Source organism: Lepisosteus oculatus, chromosome 7 (genome assembly GCF_040954835.1).
Source record: "Lepisosteus oculatus isolate fLepOcu1 chromosome 7, fLepOcu1.hap2, whole genome shotgun sequence".
NCBI lineage: Eukaryota > Metazoa > Chordata > Actinopteri > Semionotiformes > Lepisosteidae > Lepisosteus > Lepisosteus oculatus.
Window position 1 is genome coordinate 33,817,207 of NC_090702.1, and position 24,503 is coordinate 33,841,709.

The 24,503-nt window shown below is 38.5% G+C and overlaps 3 protein-coding genes across 10 annotated transcripts in view; 2 read left to right on the forward strand and 1 right to left on the reverse strand.

Moving 5' to 3' along the window:
• napepld (N-acyl phosphatidylethanolamine phospholipase D) overlaps positions 1-4,679 on the forward strand; it is a 24,117-nt gene extending 19,438 nt beyond the window's left edge. For all 6 annotated transcript variants that reach the window (XM_015352562.2, XM_015352560.2, XM_015352563.2 and 3 more), the window contains exon 5: positions 2,124-4,679. In XM_015352562.2, the coding sequence (XP_015208048.2) occupies positions 2,124-2,252 (129 nt within the window). In that variant the 3' untranslated portion in view covers positions 2,253-4,679. The remainder of the gene's footprint in view (positions 1-2,123) is intronic.
• Positions 1-15,565, reverse strand: part of armc10 (armadillo repeat containing 10) — a 20,618-nt gene extending 5,053 nt beyond the window's left edge. The window contains exons 1-6 of one of the 2 annotated variants that reach the window (XM_006633465.3): positions 15,162-15,565; positions 13,583-13,728; positions 12,265-12,399; positions 11,692-11,868; positions 9,649-9,720; positions 2,127-7,361 (exon numbers count right to left, since the gene is read on the reverse strand). In XM_006633465.3, the coding sequence (XP_006633528.2) occupies positions 7,110-7,361; positions 9,649-9,720; positions 11,692-11,868; positions 12,265-12,399; positions 13,583-13,728; positions 15,162-15,435 (1,056 nt within the window). In that variant the 5' untranslated portion in view covers positions 15,436-15,565 and the 3' untranslated portion in view covers positions 2,127-7,109. Of the gene's footprint in view, positions 1-2,126; positions 7,362-9,648; positions 9,721-11,691; positions 11,869-12,264; positions 12,400-13,582; positions 13,729-15,161 lie in introns of those variants that run through there. The other variant, XR_001479002.2, reaches the window with a different exon arrangement.
• Positions 15,566-15,882: 317 nt separating this feature from the next.
• Positions 15,883-24,503, forward strand: part of fbxl13 (F-box and leucine-rich repeat protein 13) — a 71,470-nt gene continuing 62,849 nt past the window's right edge. For both annotated transcript variants that reach the window (XM_006633466.3, XM_015352631.2), the window contains exons 1-3: positions 15,883-16,025; positions 16,923-17,014; positions 24,370-24,466. In XM_006633466.3, coding sequence (XP_006633529.2) covers positions 15,951-16,025; positions 16,923-17,014; positions 24,370-24,466 — 264 coding nt within the window. In that variant the 5' untranslated portion in view covers positions 15,883-15,950. The remainder of the gene's footprint in view (positions 16,026-16,922; positions 17,015-24,369; positions 24,467-24,503) is intronic.

Genomic DNA, 24,503 nt, shown 5'->3' on the forward strand with positions numbered 1-24,503 from the left:
AGTCTTTTAACGTTCAGAGGGAACGGAAACAGAGATAAGAGTTCTTGAAAGGGAGAAAGTTAGAATCAGTACTTGGGAAAAGAGGAGTAGGAATGGAATCCAAAGCACATGTATCAGGCTTATGGTGTAATAAGCTGAGGTGGGCCGGAGTGTGGGAGCTAGCACTGGCACAGATTTTAGTGTACGAGAAAAATGTCTTCTGGGGAGAGAGAGAGAGATAAGAGCATGGAGTTTGAGAAGGGAGGAGAAAATAGAGAAGAGGGGGGTTCTTTTCATGCTTTCGTCAAAATCATATACATTGTAGTATCATTGTAATATCCATTATGCAGAGCAGATAATCTGTTTTAAAATGTGCATTAAAGCCTTATTTATCGTGCAAAGTGTAACCTTACTTGTGGAGTTATTAGTGCTGTGCATTATGCAGAATGCTAGTAGAAGAGTAGGTGGACGTCCCTCCAGTGAAGACCTTTGACTTAGACGTTACCCACCTATAGTCTGTGCAGAGCTATGATGCTGCTTAGAAATTCTTTTAAAATACTCAAAATGCCAGGAACTGCTTTCTAACTGCTAAGTAAAGGTGCGGGCACTGTGATATTAAGATTCTGGCATTCTTCAATGTTTGATCAAAAGTGGTTAAATATACCTTTGCACTTATTCATCCTCATAAACATTACCAGGGGCAGAGAAGGTGCAGTAAGCAGTTCTGAGCTCTACAGTAGTACTCAACATGAATAACACAGTAGATCATGACTTTAACACACTTAAAATGTAAGCATTTAAGTTAAATGCTCTGTCATTGCTACCTAGGCCATAGGCTGGATTTAATGGATTACGTTTTTATTAATGAGCTTCCAGCTTTAATAAATACATTTAGTATTTTACAGGTTTCATGAATGCTGTTATACTTGAAGGATACACAAGATAAAAATGAACCTGTATTAGAAATCCTTTAAAATCAGTTAGAATAAATCCTGTTCCTTTCTAAAACAGGTTTACCTTAACAGTGCTTAAGAGGAAAAAAATGTTCTTCAGTGGGAACGAATTCTGTTTTTTAACATTAAATAGACTGGTATTAGATATAACGCCTCCGGAGAGGAAATCACTTGAATCTATAAAATGATTATTTTTCTAGCATGCTGCCAGTGGGGGCTTGCGCTAAATCTTTGTTGACTGTTTGAACAAGCAGTAACTAGGCGATTAGCATAGCACCATGGATTTGAAAGGCCCTTTGTGTGGTACTTTTGCTTACAGGTGCAGTAATCCATGCAGGACCTGAATACAGATCCAGCACATAGTTTTCAGAAGTCTGTTTGACACATTGCTTTGGATGTTTCTTTGACAGGAGCAAGGGAAACATACCCTTTTATTTGAAGTACACACCTTATATTTTATGTCTTTCATCAGTTTCTCTTGAAATTGTGGGCAGCTGAGAATTTTTTACATAAAAGGGTTCTATATTAATGTGTTGCTGGTAAAGACCAAGTATATCATACAGGTGGCAGAAACCTAAACTATAGATTTGAAATGGGAAACACTGCTTAAAGAAAATGCTAATGAAAACGTGGAGAGTAAACAATGTGGAAAGTAAAAATAATTTAAAAAGGCAAGCAAGATGTATAATTTAAAGTATAGAAAATGAGGAATGTTAAGTAAAAAAATGTCAATGAACTAGTAAGACCTTGTTTCAAATATTGTGTACAGTTTTGGTCATCATGTTTCTGCTGTTCTGGAATCAGTCCAGGGAATAGCAGCCTGATACATTACAAGTCTACAAGAAAGTATTCTATTGACAGGCTAAAAGCCCTAAAGCAGGGTAAAGTAGGAAGTGACCCGATAGAAGTATTTCAGATTTTTAAAGTAAACTAATTCAGAGTGAAATCATGAACCCAAGGACATAAGTTGAGACTGGATGGAAGTTCAGTTAAAGTTGAGAACAGAAGGCACTTCATTACCTAAAGCTGGTTTCATTCACTTCAGTACCTAAGGGTTGTGAGGGTCTGGAACAAGCTACCAGCCATGTTGTTGAAGCTTTTAAGAAATGGCTGGATGAGATCCTTGGCTCAGCTGGCTGTTAGCTAGTTGGGTCAAATTGTTTGTATCTTCCTGTTCTTAATCTTTTACAGTACTTCTTGGATCCTCCTGTTAAACTCAAAGAAGCGTTGGAGAGATACGGACTGAACCAGGACATCTTTTTTATTTTAAAGCATGGAGAATCTAAAGATCTGAATGTTGAAGAAGATGTGTTTGAATGAATATCGAATCAAAAAGACTGATATTGGGGGTTACACATGCTTATTTTCATTATTCTTAAATGAAGTGATTCATGATCATGTATATACTGTCCTCCAAAAATGACCTTACACCTACTGTACCATTATTAGATTAATACAATGCCAAATGTAAAATGTATATATTCATATTCACAAGCAGGGGTAATACAAGAATCATCAAAAGAAGAACAGCTTCATGTATTTCACCATAAGGCTGTTAAAAATGTTCGTTTAGACATGCAGCTAGTCATTTTCTTAACTTTTTTTTTATCCCACAGAGATGGGTGAAAGAGTAACTAATGTAAAGGCAGTTTAAATTGGAACTGAATTATTTACAGCTGGTACTGATGTTCTGGTGTGAGTGGTGCAGGGAACTTCTCTATTCTGCCAATTCAGTATGAAGCAAATCACCCAACAAACTACTGTAGTGAGCCTTTTCTAGGTGTCGTCATTCAATGAAATGGATATATTTCTTTATGGGGAAAAATGCCACAGCTATTCTTTATATGGGGTCATTAATATTAAGTCCCTAATAGTGTACTTGACTTATTTTGGGCTTTCTAAAAATCTTAAACTTGTCAGTTTACAGTGTCATACATCCCTAATTATCTTACAATAAAGCCACATTCCTGGTTTAGATGGGAAGCTATGCTGTTTTTCAGTAACTGAACAATCACTTAATGCCCTATTGGAATTATCCCTTAAGCTCTCGGGTGTTTTTAAAAGTGGTACTGAGCACTTACATTCCTAAGTACTGTATATGTATTCTTTTAGCTAAGAAACACTGGGAGTACTGCTGAATGGAAAACTGAACCCAAGGACTGTTTTCCATACTGTTGTATGGAAAACTATGAGAAACAGGACTGAGGATGCAGAGAAGGTTTGTCTGACTTTTGTCTGAGTCTGTTTATAAAGGGTCCCAGAAGAAAACCACAAGTCAGTACTTTTCTCCCAGTGGGTCCTGAAACACATGTCTTTTCTGTTAGATCACATGTACACCAGGAGTTTCAAATTGGGGTACAAGTGTTAAAAGGGCCACCTGTTGAGAGCAGTTAGAAGTTCTGACATTAAAACCCATCTGCTCCTAGGGATTTTGGTATGAACCTATAAACCCCCTCACAAAATGCTCTGCATTCAAAATTATACCAGTGTATAATGTGCTTCATCAGTTTGACGTTTTTGTATTATAGATTTCAAAGTGTACAGGAGGATTTATTGCCAATTTCAAATGCTTGTCAATTTAGCTAGGGCTGAGACTTTTTAATTTTTAGTATAATTGTTCTAATGATTCAGCCAGGAAAAAAAAAAGATTATGACCTTAAATGCAAAGTGAGAGTCTAATTGAAACGGAGATGCTCTTGAATTCGAAATTGTAATCTTGTGTAATTTTCAGTTAAAAAAGCAAGTACAATTTGTAAGTGCAGCTTGCTTCATAAAGCTAATATTCAGGCAATTGTACATCATTGACATCTACATATCAGAAGCCACTGTTAAGGGTCAAAGCTACCTAGAGCCATTCCTGAGAGCACAGGGCACATGGTAAGAGCACACCCTGGATGAGAGGCACGGTACAAACACACAAATATGGACACTTAAGAGGTCATTTCTTAGGAATAAAAATAAACACCTGGAGAAAATCCTTGTGATCTAGAGAGAACATTTAATCTCCACACTGAAGGTTTTTCAGTCTCCAGGACTGATACAACCCAAAGACTGCAAGGCAACAGCACTTAGTGTCACCCATACCAGTGCACCAGATGGTTAAAAAATGTATACTAAAATATGTAATGAACACCTAGGGTCATTTCAAAGGATAAGAAGAGTACGAATTTCTGTTATGACATGGGAGCAAAATGCTCATCTAAACAACTTAGGAATAATTGAGTACATTTGCCATAAAATCTGTTTCAAACTGTTTTGGGAGAAAGCTTTTTATAAAATGTAAATTAATATCCACTATATCATTTAAAAGTTTCATGAAAACTTAACTATATTCAACATAATTCAGGAATCACTACATTTTTCAATGTTTCTCTCTTAGAATTGCTTCAAATTCTTACTCTATTACGAATGCTCATGAATGACCTTCCGACACAGAATGTTTAGGTTCGTAAATTTATAATGAATAAGATTTAGAAAGCATGAAGTTAGAAGAAAATTTTAGTACTACCCCCATACTCCTGATCTATTTTGATTAAAACTTTTTTTTTAACCGAAAGTCATTAGTGTTAAAAATGAACTGTCTGGAGCCTCGGTTTTTCGTTCTGCTTTGAATTTTGAAGTTATGAGTGCTATGACATTTGCAGTGTACAATATGAATGTAAATAAGGCAGTATTTCATTGTATAGAGTATTTTAGCACAATCTGAGCTTTTGTATTTGTTGAAAATAAAAAAAACTCCATACTTTGCTTGCGACTCCTTCATTAAATTTGAAAACAGGTCAACGCACTTCTGGGCACTGTATTTCACTTTGTATAACTGTTCACAGACTGAGCGATTTGTCAACTCCATATGGCCTCCAGCAGCCTCTTTAAAAGCAATTGTTAGTATATTTCTAACCTCATACTTCTCTATAATTTATAATTAGAATATGCCCTCATAAACCGGGCACAGAATAAACAGTATCATATGAAAAGCCCCAACCAAGAGTTGCATCCAGTTACAAATCCTCAAGGATCTTTAATTCTTCAGAACAAAGTACAACTACAAAACAAAAATGTTGTAACATTATCCATATAAAGTCTGGATAATAATATGAAATTAACATTTTTTTTAGATTTTATTCTTTAGTCCAGCATTAAAGCATGTATATTTTAAAGGGATGCTACAGTACATATCTGAAATGACCCATGGCCAAGCTTCTCCTCTGGGAGCTCTTCTGGAAGAGCGGTTTGAGACAGCTGGGGACAGGGCTCCGTGCTTCATGCTGATGGTCACCTGGGATAAAAACCTGACGGAGGTGTGAGGATGCCCCATGTGCAAGTGCCCCTCGAGGCAAAATGATAACAGAGCGCTCATGATCTTAAACCATGCAAGTACAGGTAGTGGACAACACCAACAGAAACATCTGGAACAATGAGAGATACCAAGAATACTGAAGGAGAGGGCTACCACACAGGTGTGGCTTTTATTAAGCAAATGACATCCCAGCATAAATGGAGTCATATATAAAAATGCTGGCCAGGCCTGGCTGCCTATAATAGCACGGCTGCAACGAGACCTCGGTGACTTTTAAAGAGGAGTGACTAGCAGGGAGAGTTTGGCAGGAGCTTCAATGACCAAGACCGCTCAGCTTGCTGATGTTCATGATTCTAAGGTGATGTCAGCATGGAAAGACATCATCAACCGGGAGGGGCGTGGAACTGCATACTCTAAGATCGCGATATCCCTGCATTCATTCAAAGTGCACCGCAAAACAGGTTAGTTTAATCAAAAAACTGTATGGTGAACTATACAGAGCAGGATACAGTGAACAAACCACTTATCACGCCAGGCAAATCACACCTGCAGGTTTACTAGTGAAGAGCTCATCCTTCACCATGTTCTCGACAAACATACAGGTGAATGTGCCTAAAGAAACCTACAGGGCTGAGTGCGTGGGTCCAACAGAGAAGGAACCTTGTTGTTATTTAATGTTGTGGGGAACAGTTTTCTGGCATGGCTTAGGTGCACTCAATCCCTTAAGAGACAAGGTTAATGCTAATCGCTACTTAGTGCTACTTTCCTGTATGTACAGTGCCTCATCCACAGAGCAGGTGTGCTCATCCTGTGGTTCCTGTATGTTTCCATTTTGTCTTCCTTTCCAAACAGTTCTTAATAAGGTGCTGAAAATAAATTCCAGCCCCACCTACCACAAAAAAAAAGCCAGATGTGTCTTTGGGAAAACCTGTCACAAGCATCAGTGGAAAGTATGATGGTAGAAATGTAAAGCGACAGCTTGATGGAAGTCTTGCCACCTGGGCTGATGTTTTCCAACCATCATGGCCTTCTCAGTCACCAGCTCTAAACCCAGTCAATCACTTATGGGATATTCTGGAATGGTCCCCGTGACAACGGATCTCACCTCCACCAACCAGGTGCTATACCAACAGGCTGACAGAACCAAGGACCAAGAAACATCTGAAACATGAGACATGCTTGCTTTCCCTTTGTCATTAAATTAATTCCACAATAAACTTCCACCCGATCCAAATATCGAAACTCTCAAATTGACATACACATCCCAGAGGATTTCTTCAAGACTCTGACACACGAGCCACGGGGCACAGGGATAAATACATGCAAGTGCATTTAAAAGCAAGAACAGGAAGCACTTCTTTACCCAGAGAGTTGTGGGAATCTGGAACAAGCTACCCAGCCATGTGGTTGAAGCCGATACTTTGAGACACTTACTGTTTTGGCTTTGTTCAAGAGATGGCTAGGAGAGATCCTTGGATCAATTAACTGCTATAAAACAAATGGCCTCCTCATGTTTGTAACCTCTCTCGTGTCTTTATGGATCGCTTTCTCATGGAAGAATGGTGCAGCACCCCTCCCAGGGAATTCCAGACACTTGTAGACTCTCTGCCACAGCACAAACAGGCCTTGCTGGTGGCCCAATGCCCTCTTAAGTGACTTTACATTGGTGTTTCCAGTTTTTTTCGTCCACTACCTGTACTGTTTCCATTTTCCTTTGCAAACACAGTTCTTTAAATAAGAGGCACTGAAAATTAACTCCAGCACCACATACCACCGATAAAAGCCTGGTCTTTGGGAGACCTTGTCACAAGCGTCAGTGGAAAGGCAAATGGTTGGCCAGGTAGAAATGAGAGGGGCGGTTTTTCGATGTGATGTGTACGTCAAGTGAAAAATCGTGCCACCTGCGCGGTCACCTCCGTGTCAGGGTGACAGAGGAGCAGTGACAGTTTGCTGGGGAGCTGGGAGGAGTCCCCAAACAGCACCGAGTACAGCGAGTCTTTGCTGCGTTTCAGAGCCTCCTTGGTGGGAGTGGAAGGCGTCCAGTTCGTCAAATTCCCCACAAAGGTCAGCACTCGGCAGAGGACGGCTGCGACCGTGCCGCTGTCAAACAACAAGACCAGAGAGGCTGGCGCCTGGAAAACACAACACAGACAACACTTCCGATAAACACAATCCCAGGCACTGCTCTCTCTGCATTACATCAGGGTGAGCGGACGAATGGCAAACAAAGTTATCCCGTTATTAAACCAAAGGCGAGGGTTTTAGCTGACATATCAAGAAAAGATCTCAGAAAGCCTATGTATAAAATACCCACAGTCAAATGAGAGTTTTTTTTTTTACAGTATTTAAGGCATTTTCTTTCATGCTGTAAATAAAGTTATAGTATATTGTGTCTTTTTTACATCTTGAAATGTTTAACTTCTAAATTGTTTATATGACTTTGGTGAACTTGAAACACTGAACCACTCTAAAATAACTTGATGTTCATGTGAGAAAGGAACTGTTTGACTCCAGAGCCAGTGTAGTCTGGTGACATGGTGGTGTGCCTTATTATTGGGTGTACTATGGAAGTTTGGCAAGGCACACATGAGAAAAAAAAAATCATCTCGAAATATTGTTTCCATATATTAGTTTTGTGAAGTAGCCCAAGTGCTGCGGTACACAGTCAGCGTATACTAGAGACAGAGGCTGCGCTCTGAGAGTGCTGTGGAAGCTGTATGTGGCGCAAGTTCAGATTTTCATGTTTGATGGACAGAGAACATCTGAGAGCATCTGAGCAAGAGCTCTGGAGATCCCCGTTATCCAAGTTGTCCTGCCAGGATAAGGAGAATGTGCACGCTGGGCAAACTCAGATTAAGTGCTGAAAAAAGGTTTGGAATATCAGCGATGTCCTTGGGCCATTGTAACCCGATGAGCTTGTTGCATTGTTGCTTGCCCATCTTGTTACTGTTCTCATGTTCCTTCTTAAAATCAAAATCAAAATTGTATCTTAAGAAAAATATTTGATTACAAAATGTGATGGAAGTATAAGAATGACAGATTTAAAATTAAAACAACCTCAGGCGCCGCACCCTTGCTGTTGACATGCCTGTGCACGTTTCAATCCGATGCTCAGTAAGAAAGCCGCGGTAGGTTTTAAAGTAGGTTATGTTGGGTGACGTAGTGGAGGGACTGAGAGCACTGCGGCCTCACAGCTCTTGAGTCTGCTTTCCCTGTGTCCGAAGGGGCTTCCTCCTCCCCGCTGGCTGGGTTACACCGACCCTGAGCACCGGCATGTGCCCTGCACTCCCGCCTTGTGCTCTGTGCTTTCAGGAGAGGCTCCAGGTCTCCATGACACTTACCAGTCATGAGTGGCTTTCCTATAATGGATGGAAGTGCCAATGTGTGTCCATAAATCTGGCATAGTTTTGTCAAACCTATCCAACCCAAAATAAATGACAATGAGGGACAGTCCAATGATTTGTATTGATATGTGCCACAGTATTAAGAATACCTTAATACTATGGATTACTATGTAGCCCCTGGACTGTTCACCACTCAGTTCAGTTACAGGCCGTGACAGGAGAGGGTAGAAGTGTTGGTGCAGGAGTCTGGCTGCAAACACTAGACCTAAACTCTTTATTGAGTGGGAGGTATGAATTGGCCTAATGCAGTAAAGAATAACAGGTTAAGAGGTGAATGGCTGGTATGGGAGTTTTTTAAACTGCTGAAGTTTTAAATGTTCTCCAAGCTGGTATTTAGACCTCATCTGCAATGTTAATTTATCTACAGTACAACTTTTATTTATTTCAGTTGGTGTCTGACCTAGACTTGAACAAGTCACTGAATTTGTGATAACATTAATCCTCTACTATGATATGACTGGCCAGAAAAAAACAAATGGTTCTCTAGCTACACCAATGCAGCTGTCCTAGGCAATAAAATAAAATACTGATATGGAAGTCAATTAGGCTTAAAGTGCTTGCAGTAGAATATATTAAAACAGCACTCTCTAAAATCTGGAAATTGACTAATTTTACACCCGGTCAGTAAAGAGCCCTTAACAGCCTCACTTTGTTCTGCTTGTCTGAGAAGATTAAGTGATCAGAGCAGAAGGGCAGGCACATAACACGAACCACGGCTCTGAACAAGCCCGCTGTGACACGGACAGCATTCCACAGTGTGTCATGTGTGCAGCTTTGTCCTAACTGGCAGTCAAGTAAGGTTACTGCCAGGAGTATTCCCTCCAGTCAAGGCTGAGCTGTGACAGCAGGTGTGCGGAATGTACTGTGTTTCTGAGGCTATGTTCCAGGACTGGTCATGGGAATGGGCAAGGATCCAGTCTTGCCCTTTCCCAGCGCAATACAGTCACAAAGTTTCAAAGCAAAGAGCCTCTGTAGGAGTTGGGGCTGCATTCGAAAGAAAAGAGAAAAAGCTTGCCTGGGCTCTCAGGATATCGTCCACCATCTCGGGATTAGCAGATAAATTCACCAGTACCTTGAGCACCTGAGTCTGGAAGGAACAAAGCAAATGTATTTTTATTCAGTGCTCGTGCTGTACATTTTTATAAATGCATTGCTCAGAAAATTATGTGGGTTAGACAGTTAAATGTGAATTATCTGTTTAAATAAAACCTGTGGTGAGAGGCAAACAAAAAAAATCAAGAGAACAGCTCCCCCTTGTGGCTCTCCCTATATGTAGACGTGATCACTCCACTGGGGCCTCAGGAGACGAAAGACCAAATTTCAGTTTTCTACATACCGAACACATAATAAATTCTGTGCTCCCTTTGTGAAAATGGGAGCTCTACTTAGCATCAATTTCGGTGTAACAAAGAGCAATTGGCACCATTAGACAACATTAGCGACATTAAATGATAAATTGACAAGGTGCTTCTGGGTTACAATAAAGCCCAGTCAAGTTAGCTACCTTTTAGTGATATTTTTCTACAGCATTACTGATTTTTTTTAGTTTCACAAGACTTCATGTGTCTGGAAAAAAATTAACAATTATATCAGTTAAAGTACTTTAGTACTTTTTCTCTCCTTAACATTTCCCTTATTTTTATTCGGCTTTGAGAGAAGCAGGAAGTCAGCCCACTCAGAAATGATTAACTATTCCATCCATCCTTTCTCTAACCTTTTTTATCCAATACAGGTCGTGGGGAAAGCCAACGGATCCAAATCAGAATACATCCCCGACTAGAAACCAGTCCATCACAGGGGACACACAGACGCACACCCACACCAGGGCCAGTTTTCCCAGAAGCCAATTAACCTACCAGTATGTCTTTGTATTGCGGAAGGAAACCAGAGTACCCTGATTAAAACCACGTCAACACTGGGATAACATACAAACTCCATGCAAATAGCACCCCAGGTCCAAAATTAAGCCCTGTGAATCAGCACTGAGAGGCAGTAATGCCAACCACTGTTCGGCTCCAGCTTAATTTTCATTTGAGCTATTTAATGGATGTACATTCTGTATAATCCATAGTGAAACACTTTTACAAAATGGAAACAACTGAAGCTCTTTTTAGAGGACATTATCAGTGATAGGCAGCAAACTGTTGGCCACAGTGGCATGGGAGTTGACACTAATGCCTCAGCGTGTGTTCGATGGAACTGGTTAGTCAATGGTCTGGCGTCCCACCCAGGGAGTAATCCCTCTGTACAACCTATGCTTCTGGGACAGGCTCTAAGTTGCAGTGACCTTTCTCCAAAAGAAGTGGCTTTCCAACAACAAATGAATGAAGCCTAATTTGAATTCATGACTGAATACTCATCATTGAGCACGAATCTTTTCCTGTTGGATCATGCCTTCATGCTGCCGAAAGAGTTCAGGTTTGATAAAGAACTGAAGAAAGCAAGAATGTAACACGTGTTCCTATTGAATCCTCTGCCTAAAATAATGCCTTTTAACACTTTTGTATTACGCCCTTTTCACTTAAAATTGATATAATATGTCTGAGCACTTTCAGAGCTTTTTAATTAGTTTTTAATTAAATTGAATTTTCATGATGTTTCCCATGACACTGTCTAGACTGGAAGAGGTATTCAATAATCTTGCCTCGGATCAAGGGCTCCATATATTCTCTCAGAATATAACACTTCCTGATTGGCCTGCACCTTCATCGCCATAAAAACCCGCCTTCACAGACGTCACCATTGACGTACTCTTACCATGTGCCTAGTTTTAATCCTTCTAAGAAAGGCACACATCACAGTCAGTTGTTATAATGCAAAACTTTAAGCAAGGCTTGACTGTTCCGCTTTTCCTCTTCAACAAACCATATAAACAACCTTTAGCTTTATGTTACTAAAAAAGTAGCTCAATAAATACATCTCATAACAGATTTCAGGTGTTGAGTGTGACATATTTATGTGCTGGTGTCATAACCACACCAAGAATACGGTATTATTTAAACACTTTTTTCTTACTCCTTTGATTTCTTCCTCACCACTAAAGAATGGAAAGGCATACCTGTAATCCTTCATTGCCTACAACCAACAGCGAAAGAAAGAGAGTAATCGAGTTCCTCATCATGTGGTGGTAGTCGTTTGTGACCGATAGGTTAGTCAACAGTCTTAATGCAGCCAGCTGTATATCTGAATTCACAGCAGAAATCTCAATCATTTCCAGTACCTTTGGAATATATTCCTATAGGGAAAATCCAAATGTAACTGTCAGGTAGAATATACATTAAGACAAAAAGCGATAGACAATACAACCCATTCATATCTAATGCACAGCTTGTATAAACATGAAATCAGGTGAAATTACAAAGGTTCAAGCACTTCTGTAGCAGTGTATTAGAATTTTCTAATACTTGATCATTGAAAGATTTCATTTAAGCTCTATGAAATAGATGACTATCATTAATTTATCCACTATGACTTACAGCATCAATAAGACTTCAGAAATAAAATAATAATGATAATGAAATAAAATCTTTATAAAGAAAAGACAGAAAAGCTGAAAGATGGAATAGTGAGGCGCTCAGACTAGATTAGACTCCCTGAGCAGCGGCAGCTTTGTGAATCATAGTAGACGTACCTTCAGTTGTTCCTGGTTTTTGGCATTCATGCTCAAGTTGTTCAGAGCATTTAAGGCCTGGACTCGGATGCCAAACACAGGATCTGACAAGAGGTTTCCTATGATTTTAAGGCCGCCCGTTTCACGAATAAAGTCCTGCAGTCGGAAAAAACATACAATCTTTATCCATTCTCCAGGATGACTACTTCACCACAAAAGCACTTCTGACAACCATTACTGTATATAAGATGAACGAGAACAAAGATTCTCCTCTGAATACATGAAACCGCAACATTTTTCCTTAAAAAAACTCTTGGTAGTGCTGATTGCTGAAGAATGTTCCCTGTGAAATCGTCTGCCTTCTTCCTTGTGGATTAAGACTAGGAGAAAGAGTTCAGCATGAGCATGAAACCAGACATTCATTGGACCTGGAAGACACTCAATGTTTTGCACTTGCGATATTCAACTCCCTTATTTATTCCACTGCTGTGCTTTTTTTAAACCACACACTATCTACCCGAGAGGTGTCTATTCCTGGTCCCGGAGGGTGGGTGTGTCTGCAGGTTTCCTAGGTCTCTTCAAAGCAGCGGCACCCGAAAGGTGAGAAGCTGTGAAAGTTGTCCAGTTAGGTCAGCAACCAGCTGGTTCAGCTCAATAAGAGCCGAGCTGGAATGTAAACCTGCAAACACAAAGGTCCAGCAGGATCTAGACTGGACAGCCCAGATCTGCTCTGTATACGATATGCACTTATTTGTATTGTGCTGTTTTGTGACGTTAAAAGACTTCTCCTTCTGGAGCTGCATTGTAATTACCACACTGCTAAGTACCAGCAGTTTACCTTTCCTGCAGGCACTATATTTCTGACAATATATTGTAAGTTTGTGATTAAATATATAATCTACAGGTATGTGTTATTAAGCAGCTATAGTGTTTAGCAATTTAGTGTCTTGGGTGGATAAGTCTCTGGGCTCTTAACAGGTGGATTGTGTCCCTACTGCAGATGCTGGTGTTGTACCTTAAGGGAAGCACTTTATCCCAGTTGCTTCAGTTCTCCCAGCTGTATGAATGGGGACCAGTACTGTGGGGCGGGAATCCCTGTAATGGACTGGTGACCTGTCCAGGAGAGTCACATGCTCTCTTGTCCACTTAACACCATGGAAACCAGGATAAGCAGACCCAGTGACCCAGTGTTGCTGGGCTATGGAAATTATCTGCCTTTATAGTGAGTTAATTGTAAGATGCCCTTGAGCATAAAATACAAATGATCCCTGATCCTCTGGCCTCAGGAATCACTCAGTATTCCGGAGGCCTATAGCCTGAATTAATTTACGTGTGGTACCTGGTTCACAGAGAAGGCTGCACTGTTGCCCAGAGTGACAAGTATTTGCATTCTTTCAGATGTGTCAGGATTACTCTGCAGCAGGGAAAGAAGCATCTCTAGATGCTGTGGGTCCAGCTTTCCAGGAGTTTTTGAGAGTATTTCACCTGCAAATTAAAAGCACAGGTAAAACAGCAAGTTAGAAATGCGCTTTAAATTCTTGGGAAATATTTGGCAGATCTAAATACCTCTATTAATGCCAGGGAGGATAAAAAGACCATCACCGCACTGGAGTTTCATCCTTTACAAACTTTACAGTAATCAAGAGTCAGAAGTCCAAATATTTAATTTTAGATCCAGTGGTCTGTTCATGCACATTTATTCAAAAGAAAGTAAAGTGTGTGGAGTATCCAGCACCTAGTACTGGCTATACACAAGAGCTTAAGGAACTTCAAAATTAACAGGTGAATAGAATACATCTGTTTTTTTTTGAGAGGATATGGTTGTTTTTTTAAAATATTTTTGTGATTTCCACTAAGGACAGACATCCTTATGATCTGCTCTTGATGTAGCTTTCTCATTTACACTACACTTTCTACACTACCAAAAACTTGTATTATCATTATTGTATTGTATCTACAAGTAGTTTAAGTAAAGAAACAGCCGGTCAGAAGGTTTTAATTCTGAACATGTGCACTTATGCTATTTGTTTTTCTGGTTTTTCCATTTTCTATATATTAAACCGCATCTTTGTACTGTTGAGAAACTGCACATGATTCAGAATCACATACAGTGTGTGGTCACATTGTTAGGTACATCTACCCAATAGCACGTTGGTCTTCCATCTCCCCTTAAACTGCCCGGACTTGTTGGGGCTTGGACTCAACAAGGTGCAAAAAGTGCTGCACAGGGATACAGGCCCATGTCGACTCCAAATGTGTCACATAGTTGTTGCAACTGCAAATTAGCTGGTGATGGATCTCTACTTCGGATAACTCTGTCCATTATCCCACAGGTGCTTGACTGGACTGAAATCTAGTGACTTAGGAGGCATTACATTAAACTGAATTCCCGTGTTCAGTGTCACTTAAGTCTTTTGTCTTGCCCACTCTCCCTCTGAATCGCACACACGCGACCCGGAGATACTGTACCTGACTACGTGCTTTAAATAGCATCGTCTGCACGATGATGTCTCTGATTAAGCCCTCAAGTACATGGGAAGGGATATGTACAGTACCTAATAAACTGGCCGCTCAGCGTATGTCACTACGAACTTTGCACAATGTGAGAGCATCACTTCAAGCTCAGCATTAATCACTCTGACTGTACCACTAAGTCGGTAATACTACATTCATTATTTCAGTGCGGTTCCAGTATAAACATGCTCACACTTCGGTATGTAATATATTCAATAATTCACATAACCACGTGAGCTGCCCAGAGAATTGTCCTGTTTCATCTGTAAAATGGTGTCAGCAACAATCTTTAGCGCCAGAGAGTTTATTTTACTTTGTGATCCATTTGAGGAAATAACAACAACAGGACACGAAAGAGTACAGAGCAGGTGCACGTAGACTTGTTTAGTAAGAGACAGACTTACGCGATGAACCATCGCCTGTACGAACATCTCTCCCACGAATCGAAGAAAACTCGAACACTTTTTCCAGCAAACTCCCAGGCAAAACCGCTTTCGTGGATTCATCTTTTCCTGAGCAATGTTCATTTACAACATCGATATTTCGGGATTGATTAGCTCGATTCCTACTTGCAGTCACTAGTTTGTAAATCCCGTAAGTGGCTCCAGCCCCGGCCAGTAACCCCAGCAACACCTTCATTTTACACGGGCTGGGAGCCACACTGGCACCGTCAGCCATCGTGGACTCGAGATCTGACTCATAAGAGCACAAAGTTGATCAAATACTTATTTATATGGTAAGCTTCAGCAAAACAAACAATTTCCGAACAGCATGTTGACAGTTCAGTTGCGACATGACTCTAATCAAACAGAAGGGTGAACGAACGTTTTCACGGGGTTTTTCTAACTGAATCTCTCGGATTCTGAATTGTTCATCTTGAAATACTGTATGAAGTGGATTATTCAAATTGGTATTTTTAGAGCCTAGTAATCGACTATGTCGTAAATATAATAATTAAAACGAAAGAGTATCAATATACTGTATGGTAATTCCACGTGCATTAACTGAAGCTCATAAGCAGCGTGTTAAAGGCTCCCATCAAGGAGTTCCAGACACGGGGATTATTTTCGTTTGGCCAGCGGCGTGGCCAGAGCCAATTTAGTTACTTAGTGACTGTAAACAGACTTGAGTTTTCAAGAGGGAGTTTAGAAAATACGAAAAACTTGTAGTATCGTACGTTTTGAAAGAGAGAAATGGATAATTTGCAACAAGCAGATCCGGTCTTGAGAAAATACATCATGCAACACTCACTTCCTGAGATCTATAAAGTAGGGTTGACGTTTCTGTGTTTTCCAGTATAGACTTTTATTACAATTATTTTACTGAATAACACGCTGTACTGACATCCATAAGGGGTACCTTCCATGGTCTTTAGCTTTGCAAAACGTAATGGAATTTACTTATCATTAAGCTTTCAGCGTTCGAGAGACAACACTTGTATAATATAATACATTAAACATGTTTAATATATAATTATATAGAATGTATTTAAAAAGTTAAATTAATCTGGTGTGCATCACAAAATTGTAATTTCTTATTACTAGCTTCATGGCAACAATTGGATATATCTACCTACTCCAGTACTTTTCTGGAATTCCTGTTCCCTTGATCTAATTAATACACCAGTGAAGTGCGAACAAGGATCCACTGCCGAGAGTATCCAAGAATAAAGTCAATATGTATAGACAGTTACATCTCCACTAAGGCAGAGAACACACCAGGCACTCTTTACTGCACAGGTTTCACTTATTCTGGCTTTATCATAGTACATAAAATACTGGCGTGGAAAATTGCAAAGTACTGTAGTCTGGCAAACACGAAAGGTGTGGCATTCAATTGCATATATGTAATCGGTAATGACATTTCACCAGGCATGATGAATTGCTTCCATTTTAACGTGATAAACTGTATATTTTCTATATTTGTATATTGCATTGTTAAGCGCCTTGGGGAAACCTTGTTGTGAAAGGCGCTATATAAAAGTTAACTGAATTGAATAGAATATATATTTGACGATTTTTAGGTGTGAATCAAGCGAAAAGGGTAGAAACACTACTCTGATTTGTAACCTGTATTAGGTTTATGTATTGCTTTGTCCTAAGGTGCGTTTTCTCTAAATTTTCATGATAATGGAAGTGATATATATATATATTTTTTATCGACAGGCGTTGTTATCCGGGTTATGTGTTGTGTGCCCTGCAAACCCGTTACAGTTCTTGGAAGAGAAAATCAAAGAGTTTCAGGAAAATGGGAACTGGTAGGTAAATTTGGAATAGATGGGACATTTTATTCAATGGAATGGTTTAGGACAAATCTGGAAGAATCCTTACAGAGTGGCATACTGTACTGTACATGTGAGCGCCGTTACCCCATCAGGCCGATGTATGCGCAGTGAAAGCCCTGCCTGTTTGTGACGGGGATCAATACCAGTTCCAAGTGGACATTTCTTGGGAGTTTTGATTAAACCAAAGAACGCACAACTGACGTCTAATTAAGCTCTGAGAGTTTTGTTGATCCCATTAACTATAGGTAAGGTCAAAAAAGGTTTTACCTGTGTCCATGTCATCAAATAATTAGTTAAATAAAGTGTTTAAGAGTAGAGATGGTAAAATATCCTCAATGGCTGTATTTGAACAATCCCTGAGATTAGAAGATAAACTGCGTATAAAGAAGGTTATAGAAATTCCACTAGAGGGCACCGTTCTCACCTTAATTGTTAAAGCAGCATCTGTAGCGTTAGACGTGCCCTTAAGATTATTGTAAAACAGCCTATAGGACATATAAACACTTTACACATATCACGTAGTGAAAGAACGTTAGAAACGAGATGATTTTCCTCCGGCCCTGTTATAATTTCGCCATGCAGTCTATTCACCATACCCAGTATAATTTTACCATACACCACAATGCAGTGTTGCATAATATTTCAGCTGTGTGTCTAAAGATTCCTTATAGCTTTGCTCAGTCTATAAAGGGAGCAAACACATGTACTGTTCTCTTTTAGAGGCATGAGAGTATGCTTCATCAGCGACAGGTTTACAATATATAATAACTTTATTTACAGTAAGATAAATTAAATCTGCATTTTGAAATAAATTGACTGTAGTATTCTGAAATAACAAATACTGATGTCTATATTTAGTCTTTGTGTGGAACCTTCTAGGACTGGCAAGACTCCCAAAAATATTTGAATTACACTGTCAAAGGTGCCCAGGAAATAAAATATTGTTTTTGGTCTCTTGTTCAACATGCTGGCTTTCATCAACCGGCTCTTCAAAATGGGTTCTGTGGTCAGTCCTTTTTTATTTCTAAAGTTTAATCTTTGTTAATGGGTTCCATCTCAGGTCACATTATTGATATAAGACTGTAACATAAATTCCCACTGTGAACAGGACATACACTGCTATGAAACACTGAGTTGCTCCCTGAAAGATCATTCTACAGTGGTGGGGGACTGTTTCACAAAGTGAGATTACTTGGTTTAATTTGGTGAATTTAGTAAACCTTTTAACAAAAGTCTGGATTTTTAGTTTCATGAAACAAGACTGAATTGTATCTGGTTAAGTAACTATAGCAACATATCCTCTACTCTTAACCGGCTCCAGGGCAGGTTAATTCAAATATAGTGACAGTATGTCATGTAATAAGTAAAGTGGTGTATGCATTTGTTTGCATTTCTTGACAATATAAACCATCAAACGGGGGTTTCTTGAAATACAGATCTAGTATATACAGTATCTGGTAATATTCTTTTTTATGTATAATAAAAAAGGTGTTCTGGACTGCAAAGTCATCCTCATTAAAGCCCCCATATAGTCAAATGAGGCTCTTTTTAAAAGAGAATCTATTCACAGCATCAACTTACAGATAATAAAATTGTAGTGTGAAAATATGAACATTGATCACTCAAAAGCCAAAACTATAAAAACTTTATATCACTTTATAACTTTATAACTTTATATCAAAAGATGTTTTAAACATGTCTGCCTACAATGGGTGTTACGTACTGTAGACTTTCCATCATGTAAGTTTCCACCATCACATTGTTTCCTATGTTATCAAATGATCTGTGATGCATAGTGTTGCATCAGCAACATTTACATGACTCTGTCCAGGGGTTTCTCCAGGCAGGGCATGCGTCATCATTATTGCATGCACTGTGCTGCATAGCATTGCTGCCCTTAGGAAGGAGAGAGTTCCTCCCCTCCACCTGCACGCTGTGATGACCTTCCTCCTATTCATCTGGATCAACAAGGTGGTACAGCTGCGAAAGTGAAACAGTGACAACATTTTTTAAGACATATTTTTTTCTAATTTCATTTAGGTTAAGTTTTTACAATTTTAATAAGGTCTCATTTTTATGTGGCTTAAGACATTCTGCATCTTGGGTGGAAAGTCCAATCTATACTACTTGATGCACACCAAAAATGTTGTTAAAAAAAGACAGTCCCAATCAAGGAATGCATTCTTTGTTGTTTCTTAGTTGTGTTGATGATAATTCGTCTTCCTTCAGTCTTACTCTGCTCATGTTTCTTCTTTTTGGGTAATATTAGGAAACATTTTCAGTCAGAGGACTGCACAGCACTGTATTGCACAGTAGTTTTACAGAAGAACCACATACAACTTTGGATGATATTCTTTTATTGTGTCTTGACTTGCTGCCAGGTCCTCCCATTGTGCTCCAGCTACTGTAAATGCATTAATTACCGATGCATAATAACAAAATCATACAACCACACAATGGCTTAAAGAGGAGCTCCACGTCAATGCCTCAGTAATGTAAATTAAATAATTGCCAACACATTATCTTGAGATATTTCCTTGGATTTCATAATTAACTTCAACATTCACTCTGGTTTTTGCAGCGGCCACAGTATAGTTCCTCGCTATTACAACAGGCTGCATTCACATAGTTTTCCATAAACAGACATAATTCATGTTATTGGATTAAGACGTGCATTTTTTGCCGTGGTTTTGCTGGCATGAATGAAGGATTCAATGCTCGACCCTCCTGCCTACTGAAGTGTGGCATGCGAGAGCACTTAGTCAGATTGTTTAAACCTGACTTTCTTTGACTGGATAACTTTAACCACAGTTTGCCTGTATGAAACCAGAGTTATCCCGAAGTCAGTTATCAGGCTAATGCAATCTGAATAATTTATTAAGAAAATCTTGAATAGTTAAACTTGCTTTGTGAAACAGCTCCTTGGAGCAACTGTAAAGGAAGTGTGATCTCCCAATTTGGAGCCTTGTACTAGAAAGTAAGGCCAGACTCCGACGAGTACAAATGATATTCAATTGTATCATTGTATATCGGCTTCAAAAACATGGTTTGCATGTTCACTCCCTATATTTCCTCCCAACATCCAAGGCCAGCCTTCCCTTACTAGAAATATAAAGCCTTTTTTATAATGAAGTTTATTTTTACACTCAACTTTAACTAAAGCCAATGTGAATTACATTTTAAATCTGTTAATTCTTTTAATTTAATTGAAATATTTTTCTTGTCCTGCATATTTCATTTTTATTATTTTATACATAACACACTGTATATGTTATTTTAACTTGTAAAGTGATGGATAAAGAATAAAAATGTTAGCACACAAATAACAGTATTGAGCTCTCAAACCACATCTGATCATGTCTGAGATTCTGCACTCATTTTTCTGGAATGTATTTCTGTTTTAAAATGTATATATGTTAGTGTAACATATATAGCATATAGTGTAATGCACTTTGATTGTGTGAGTGTGTTGCTTTTGTCATTATGTGACACCTGTACATGCAAGTACAGTATATACTGTATACTGTATATACAGTAATGAATGGGAATGTGAATATTAATTAGCCCAGGCAGTTTCAAAACACCAGAAAGCACCAGGGCTGCAAATTGGACATAACCTGCATGCAACAGTGGAATTATTAGCTGGAGGTAGACAGTACTGCTTTCTATCATTGTGAAAAGACTACCATGATAATAGTGACTGCAAACACATGTACACCCTTTTACTGAAAAAGTGATAAAGCATAATACAGTGGCATGGTGGCATAGTGTTTAGCATTGCTGCCTCACTTTCACATGTGCCCCACAACTCAACAGTGCTAAAGCCCTAGTTTGAATTCTAGTCCTGAGGTTCTATGTGTGTGGAGTATGTTGTATGTTCTCCACATGTGAAACTATATGTGGGTGTTTTCCAAGGGCTTCAGTTTCCTCCTACAGTCAAAAAACATATTTGTAGGTTAATTGGCCCTGGTGTGAGTGTGTGTTTGTGTCTGTACAGTCTGTGTGCTGTAGTAGACTGGTGCCCATTGCTTGCTGGAATGGGCTCCAGCTCCCCTGCCATCCTGTATTGGAAAAAGAGCTTGGAAAGTGGATGGATGATAAAGCATATGTGAGTGTGGGTGGGGTATAAAAGAGAAGACAAAACTGATGCCATATCAGCTTAAAAGCAAAATGAAATTGGTGTTATTACGCAATGCGCGTAATAATGCTGATATTAAAACATTACAACTCTTTTAGAAGGCAAAACATAGTACATATTTAGTGGATAACACAATAATATGGTTGTCTTATGTGCTAATTTACAGTTTTTAGTAATATTGTTTATAATGTAACAATTTTTGCAAAATTGTTTACATCCTAATATTTAGATTTGCTCTTTATGGAGAAAGAACTAAGACTATACTATGTAGTTCTTGTTTTTTTCCCTCTTAACATAGAAATGTATATTAAATAACATTTGAAATTAAAAGAATCCAGCTTTTTTATGATTTTAATATGAACAAATGCCAACTATAGCTTTTATACTATACTTCTCAGAAGAATATAATTTACTATTTTTGTGTTCTCTGCATAGTGCATACAACATAGCATCAGGGATAGTTAAACAGTATAAGATTCAGTATATCTGTAGGCTGTCAGCCTATTGACTTCACTACTACCAACACAGACATGCATGAAATGATAATAAAAGCATGATGTGTTGAGACTCATAAGTGTTTCAAGTGCACGTTGAGCTCATAGTCCAGACATCACCAGCTGTTTTCTGGGGTATGTCTTTCCATAACCACACAGTTAGCCAAGGGTTGCTAAGTTTGGATTGTGTTTAGTCAGCCATGATACAGTATGTTCTGCTTGGCATGCCTGTGAGCTGGCAGTGTTGTCAATGAAAGCCACATTCAAGCCTCCTTAAATACAAGTTACCTCTCCCATAGATACTGTGGGACGTGCAGCAGAAAAAAAGGCTAATGGCTTTGACAAGTGTATTTCAGAGGAATACTGTATGTGTACATCCCTCACTGGGCCCCCTGACCCTAGGTATCATGCCCGTGCTGAGGAGTATCAAGTACTGTAGTATAACATTGAGTTAAAGAACTGCATTATTACTTAGAAAAAAACTTAAACCCTCCAGGACAGAAGGTTTGAACTTTAAAGTAGAGGCTTAAAGAACTGAATGTCTTTAGGATTAAAGGAAGATGGATTATAGAAGATTAGACTGTTTATAAAATGTCGATTGGAGCACATAAAGTCAACTCTGATCATTACTTAAACCTTAATAAGGAAAGGAGGAGCAGAACAGTTACCTAATGTATTATGGTGACAGACTGAAGATCCATTATCTTGTATGGCACCTTGTGTTACAGTGAAATTGACATATGGAACATGTTACTAAGGCCTCTTTGTTATTCTTAAATTGTCTGAATCTTATGAAAAGGAACTTGGTGGGTTTCTGGAATTAATTAGCGTCTTAGGACTAAGGAACATCAGTGAACAGAACACCCTTCTCATATTTCTCTAAGAAGTATAAAGAGCACTTAGCAGAATGGCAAACCATCCAGTATAGAATCCAATCTGTAATGTTTTAAGCATGATCTGAATTGGTGAAGATTTTTCACTGTAATAGTTATAGCTTAAAAGAAGCTGTAGTCCTCTGGAGAAATTTGTTCTATTGCTCACTTATAAACCAAAGCATCAGGCAATTGTAAAGGCAAACACTTCTTGGGCATTACCGCTCTAATCCAGAGCCACAGTTGCATCTTTAGACAACTATTTTGAAGACAGCTTACCCTTTCAGTTTTTTTATATGGAATTTAATCCTGACCATTTGTTTATTTTCCGCTATCCCTCACCACTGTAAGTTCAGGGGAAAGAAACAGAAAACAGCCTTTTGTATTTGCTCATAGTCATGGATGAGCGAATCAATTTCCATAAGTCTATATAAGCAGTGTCTGCAGAGACTTTGAGTTGGCGTTGGCAGTGCTGTTGATTGTTATGTACTATGAATTGTCTTGGATGATACTAAAAATAAATAAATAAAGGGATGGTAAAAGAAGTATTTTCTTTGTGACATGGTAGCTGTTAGTAGAGGAAATTTAAATGGACACCATATGAAAATTCTAACATCCTTTGGAAACATTTGCTATGTACATTAAATCTAAAAAGTCTTTTAAGTTTTGTTAAGAGGTAGAATTGAATACAACTATTGTGTTTGAACTATAAAGATGTTTTTCCTGATTTTTCCAGATTACAGGAAAGGTAATTTTAACCTCATCAATCTTAACAATTCACAGTTAAGGAATAAATGCTAACTCATTCTTAATGGATGCTGATGAAAATATGGACTAGTACATCTAAGGAGCAGTGAAATATTTGGTTTTGATTTACTCTACATTTTAAGGTAATGAGTTGTTTTCAACAAATATGAAATGTGTAAACTTCAGACCAAAAAAGGTCACATAAACCTTATAGCAAAAGTGCTTTAATTCCAGGTCCGTAATTAGTTCAAATTATTTTTAAGATTGTAGAGATTATCAAGAAACTTTCAATATTAGAAAATAATTAACAGCACCATTGTTGCATTCAAGATTTTTATCTTCTTGTGTATGTTTTCATTCTTATTGATTTCACTGTATATTTGAAACTGAAAATGAAAATAATATGGAATAACATTCAACCTAACTATTAACAAGGTTTAGGCTGGTAGTTAAAAAACATTAATAGGATTCATGTTAATAACAGGTGATGTTTAGAGTCAGGTAAGACATAAATTAGGTTGAAGGCAAACATTATGGTTGAAGCTGGTGTAAATTCAGGGTAATGGCTTCATATACTGTATGGTTAAGGCTAGGTTTAGGAATAAGTCAATGGTTAGGTTTAACCTTAATGTACAGTATGTGAACGTTGTATTCTGTGAAGATTTTGACAAGTTATAAGGCTAGGTTTAGGGATACAGTAGGTTGAGGTTAACATAAGAGCTAGGGTGAAGATTAAGGCTAGGGTTGGTTTGTAGATTTTGTCCCATGGCTGAATGAGACCTTAGTTTTTATAATGATAATGATGGTCACATTTATCTATTGAATCAGAAGACGTGAAATACAATGTTTTGACATTTGTCTCAGTGAGTTTTTGTTGTTCTAATGCTATATGAATCTAAACATGTTCATGTGCTTTTTTGTGTACATGTAATTTAACACGTAAATACATCAGTGTATTGTTAACCATCATTTGGGGTTCAACGGAATTACACTGTAAGTATAATTTCAATTCACACCAAGGATGTAGTGCTAAAATAAATTTTGATGTAAATAATCCCAGATGCTTTCAAACTGCAGGGGGTACACATGTGTTCAAGCTGGACCTAAAGCTGCAGTTACGGAAGTAGCAGGAAGTTATCTTCAGGGCCTCTTTGGATTCTCAGAAAATAATATGGTAAGTCCTCCATTTTCTAAAACACTTTTATTTGCAA